Raw genomic sequence first — 5,299 nt, forward strand, 5'->3', positions numbered from 1 at the left:
ACACACACACACACACACTACACACACACACACACACATACTATATATATATATATATATATATATATATATATATATATATACTACTACACATGCACACACACTACTGTACATACACACACACTGCTTCGTACGCTTGCACTCGAATTTTCCGGCTTCACCTGCAAGCCGGCGTGTGTACGCACAAGGTGGAGGTGGTTAGGTGTTGCTAGGAACGTACTTGTAGTGAATGAATATATCAATGCCTGGCGCGGATATTCTCGGTGTTATATAAACCTCAAGTCCATTTTCCAGTCCCGTGGCCGTTGTTGAGATATTTCAGGCTAGCCTATACTCAATTCATCACCTCTCCGTTCCTCCTACCGTGCACCCCATCCAAACAGTTTGACGGTTCAATGATCCTATGGGACCCAAGAAAGGGAACCGCTGAGGTCAAATTCGGACTGGGCCAGAATCAGTGGTTTGAGTGTCCAGTCAATACATGCGATCTGAGCCCAGATAGCTCTACAATGGCAGCAGGTATGATATGCTATTGGTTATTTTTATGTTGTACTACTGTATGTTTTATATTATACTACTGTATGTTTTATATTATACTTCACTATGTTTCCCTATGTCCCCTCAGTAGCCTTCATGGGAATGGTCGCTGATAGACCTCAAGTACCACAGGCATGTACATATAGCAGCTGACGCAGCATTTTCGCCGTCGGGCACCCATCCGGTCGCACAGGCCCATCTTCTTACTCTACTTCTATGCGAGTATATATTAATACGTTAACTATACCACAGTATATGTATGCTTATACCATTACCCGTAGGAGGTATGTATTGCCATTACCCTTAAGCGGTACGTAACAATACGTAAACTACAGCAGGCTTATATTCTAATCAACCACGTGCTTCGTTAATAGGTTATTGATTCTTACCTTATTAAATGAACTATACGAGTCTACTCCAAACCACAACGCCGCTATACGGTTGCTGTGTGTTTCTCTTCATAGCCTTTTAAACAGTAGACGTCGCATTGCCGTCAACAGTGACTGAACGAGAGAAAGGGTTGGGGGACACCTCTGATCGTTTCATTCTCTTCCCGGCCACTCGATACAGTAGTACATGCTATCCTAAATCCTGCACCTCACTACTACACACACACATACATACATCATTAACATAAACGTACCTCATTCACACACACACACACACGCATACACATCATTAACACACACAGTTCTTATCATTAACACTAGGCGGTGAGAACGGAGGAGTGGTCCTCACCAACGTCAAGCAAACAAAGGTCCTCTACGCCTTCAACGACGCCCATGGCGACCAGAGCGTCGAGTGTGTGCGCTTCTCACGCACACACCCCTTCATGGCCAGTGGAGGTCTAGACGGAAACCTGCTTATCTGGGACACCACGCCGTTCAAGCTCAGACACACGTGTGCACATGGGGAGGGTGTGGTGAAGATACAGTGGCATCCCTCAGAGCCCATTGTGTACACAGCCAGTCTGGACCATACCGTAAGAGCGTGGGATGCGCGGACAGGCGAATGTACGAAGACGTGGACAGGACACAACGACGGCATTTTGTGCATAGCACTGAGCAAGTACGTTATATGTGGGTGTGTATGTAAGCGTGGTTTTAGCATGTGCATATGATGCGAGTAGTATAGCGTATGTGATTGTGTATATAAGCGTGGTTATAGCATATGCATATGATGTGTATAGTATAGTGACGTTGGGGTTCAGGGTTTAAGGTTTACTGAAACTCCTTTTTCGTATATATATATACATAGCCTTTTATATAGGCAAAAGCTATGGTAAATATAAAGGCGAATCTGTGACGCTAAACTATATTTATAACTTCACCAAAACAGAGACGGACGGCATATCATCACTGGGGCAGATGACACCACCGCCAGAGTGTTCGACACCCAAAATTGAAAGGAAAAAAAACAGAAACAGGGTGACACTGGCCCTAATTTAAAAACCCTCGTCAGGGTATACAACACCCGAAACCAAAATAAATGGATGGGAATGATCCTAATTTAATAACCCTCGTCAGAGTATTCGACACCTGAAACCCAAATATATGGGCGACATTGATCCTAATTTAGTAACCCTCGTTAGAGTATTCAACACCCCAAACTAAAATAAATGGTTGAGAATGATCCTTATTTAAAAGCCCACGTTAGAGTATTCGAGACCCGAGACCAAAATAAATGGTTGACAAAGATCCTAGTTCAATAACCCTCGTCAAAGATTTCAACACCTCAAACCAAAATAAATGGTTGACAATGATCCTAATTTAGTAACCCTCATCAGAAACACCCAAACCCAAATATATGGGCGACATTGATCCTAATTTAGTAACCCTCATCAGAAACACCCAAACCCAAATATATGGGCGACATTGATCTTAATTTAGTAACCCTCGTTAGAGTATTCGACAGCCCAAACCAGAATATGTTTTACTCGTTCGACAGCCCAAACTAGAATATATGGGCGACATGGACCCCAAATCGACAAATTTATTAAACTGCATAAGGCATCAACAGTACATCAATCTAAATAGAATTGAAAGATTCGCGTCAGATACTTTGTTAAAGTCATGGATTTCCTATAATAGACAAGGCTATGGTCAAGCAGTATGTGTAGCGTTTTTACAGCAGGTTACACACCATACGTAGGGAAAGGACCGAACTTCAACCAGTGAGCCAAATCACGCTTTGGGCAGCGGTCCGTCAAGAGTCGACTGCATGCAGTTAGTAAGTAAGTATGACGTACATACGCTCCAATACGCTCCAGTGGTGACAGACCGCGTTCTTCTGATACTACATATAAACCTGACACCGAAGGAAATCCAAGGACTACCTACCAATGTAAACCCCAAGGACTAACTACTAGTGAAAAACCCAAGGACTACCCGATCAATGGAAACCTCAAGGACTACCTACCAATAGAAACCCCAAGGACTGCCTATCAATGGAACACCCACGGACTAAGTATCAAGGTAAAACCCAAGGACTACCTACCAATGAAAACCCCAAGGACTACCTATCGATGGAAGACCCAAGGACTACCTATCCATGGAAAACTCAAGGACTAAGTATCAATGTAAAACCCAAGACTACCTACCAATGGAAAACCCAAGGACTACCTACCAATACAGTAGCATTGTTTCTATTTAATTCTCCAATTCACTCACTCTTAATACGCTGCATTGGCGATGGCATTGGTCTATAGGCGTATGAAGCTGTTCCATCACTGAGTTGTAGTCCGTTCTCAGTATCTCTCCACCGCGATATGGTCACAGTCAATGGGCGTAGGTGTTTGTAGCTCATCATGTGCACGTGGGTGGTCATGTGAATGAAGGTGTATGTCAGTGCTACTTGAGACGTTTCTATACGCGTAGATGGAAGGAACGGTTTTTTTCTTCTGGTCAGACTGTGTGCTCTGCAGTGAGGTATATTGAACCGTCCACGATAGCCTTCTCCTCACCCTTCTCCTTCTACTTCTCCAACACTTTGATGTTCGGCTCGAGAAAGCGGGATCCAGTATGATTCGTAGTAGCCCTTCATGTGCATGTGGGAGATCATTTCAATGATGGTGATGGTGTTTGTTACTCTCCTTGTGATCCCAGGTATAAGTTAAAGTTTGACGAGCACCGTGACTGTATGTGCGGAGACAGGTGATGCGAGTGTAGATGCAAGCTATCTCTCTATCTCTCTCTAGTTATAGAGCTGATGATAAGCCTTCGATTGCAACCCTATTTGTATATTACAGTAGAGGATCACGCACGACAAAGTAGCATCTCAAAAACACTGCGTTAAGGTTATGTCTCGTGGGTGTTCTTGGCTCCTTGTTTGTACAGAGACGCTATGTGTGTCCGTTTTAAACCTAAATGAGTACTGCTTCTCCCTGTGTGTACGCAGCTGGGACAGCCCATGGGAATAGGAAACTTCGATACGCAAATTGACGTAGTCGATTACCATGGCCGCCGCATTAGAATAAGGAAAAACCTGGTTTTCACCTCCACCGTATCGATGTTCGGGCCGAGACTGTCCCGCAGTGCTTGCATGAAGGTCTCTAGGATATCCGCCTCCGCTGATAATGTATTGGTTATCGAGATTAATGGTGTGTACGACTTATGCATGAAGCGCCTTGCCAATCATAAGTAATGTATTCATTCATGTGCAAGTGAATCCGTTGAAGTCCGTCGACAGGGGACGACAGTATAAGGGCACGTTGAGAGACTACGCATGCATACTATTCACTACATTATCAATGTATGTTATGGTCTGGTAACAGTATAAGGACATGCTGAGAGACTACGCATGCACACTATTCACCACACCATCGATGTATGTTATGGTCTCTCCGCTGGTGCGATTGGCGTTTTAATCGCAGATCACTGTGAACGCGCTACCCCAAGGGTTTACATATTTTATAGTTTAGGGTATAGGGTTTACATATTTTATAGTTTAGGGTATAGGGTTTACATATTTTATAGTTTAGGGTATAGGGTTTACATATTTTATAGTTTAGGTATAGTGTTTACATATTTTATAGTTTAGGGTATAGGGTTTACATATTTTATAGTTTAGAGTATAGGGTTTACATATTTAATAGTTTAGGGTATAGGGTTTATAAATTTTATAGTTTAGGGTATAGGGTTTACATATTTTATAGTTTAGGGTATAGGGTTTACATATTTTATAGTTTAGGGTATAGGGTTTATATATTTTATAGTTTAGGGTATAGGGTTTACATATTTTATAGTTTAGGGTATAGGGTTGTCGTTTTAATTGTAGATCACTTTGAAAGCCCTACCCTTTCAACAGTCCACATTCGAATGCGTCAGGTCGTATGCACTGTCAATAGATGCGACCACCCATTCGTGAATGTTGAGCATCACACCTACAGTAACCAAACGCTACATTCTAGCTTTCAAGATTGTACGCACATGAGGTACTTTCAAACCAATAACTCTAAACAATAAAACAAATAAATATTGTACCACTCCCATTCCACACACCTTCCCTGTCTGCCACGGCCGCCTTCCACGCGCGATAGGCAGACATCGACAGCAGATACTTATGAAACGTAGCCAAGGCCACAGTTTTGCTTTCAATGCATTCTGTTTGGTCTACTTGTGCGAAGGGGAATTCGACATCGGCTGATGGAGGTGAAAGAGCTGGGGCTTAATATACGAACGCATGCGTGTATCTCATGCAGGTACGAAGGTATTGGTTCAGAGATTGTTTAAGCATTACGCAGCACCAATAATTTGCTGATAGG

The 5,299-nt window shown here is 42.9% G+C and overlaps 1 protein-coding gene across 1 annotated transcript; it reads left to right on the forward strand.

Moving 5' to 3' along the window:
• Positions 1–374: 374 nt before the first annotated feature.
• On the forward strand, positions 375–2,169 carry SARC_08844 (hypothetical protein). The gene is made up of 3 exons (XM_014297159.1): positions 375–519; positions 1,248–1,605; positions 1,876–2,169. The coding sequence occupies exons 1-3, from the start codon at positions 396–398 to the stop codon at positions 1,940–1,942; spliced, it is 549 nt and encodes a 182-aa protein (XP_014152634.1). The 5' UTR covers positions 375–395; the 3' UTR covers positions 1,943–2,169.
• The last annotated feature ends 3,130 nt before the right edge of the window (positions 2,170–5,299 follow it).

This window comes from Sphaeroforma arctica (assembly GCF_001186125.1).
Source record: "Sphaeroforma arctica JP610 unplaced genomic scaffold supercont1.838, whole genome shotgun sequence".
NCBI lineage: Eukaryota > Ichthyosporea > Ichthyophonida > Sphaeroforma > Sphaeroforma arctica.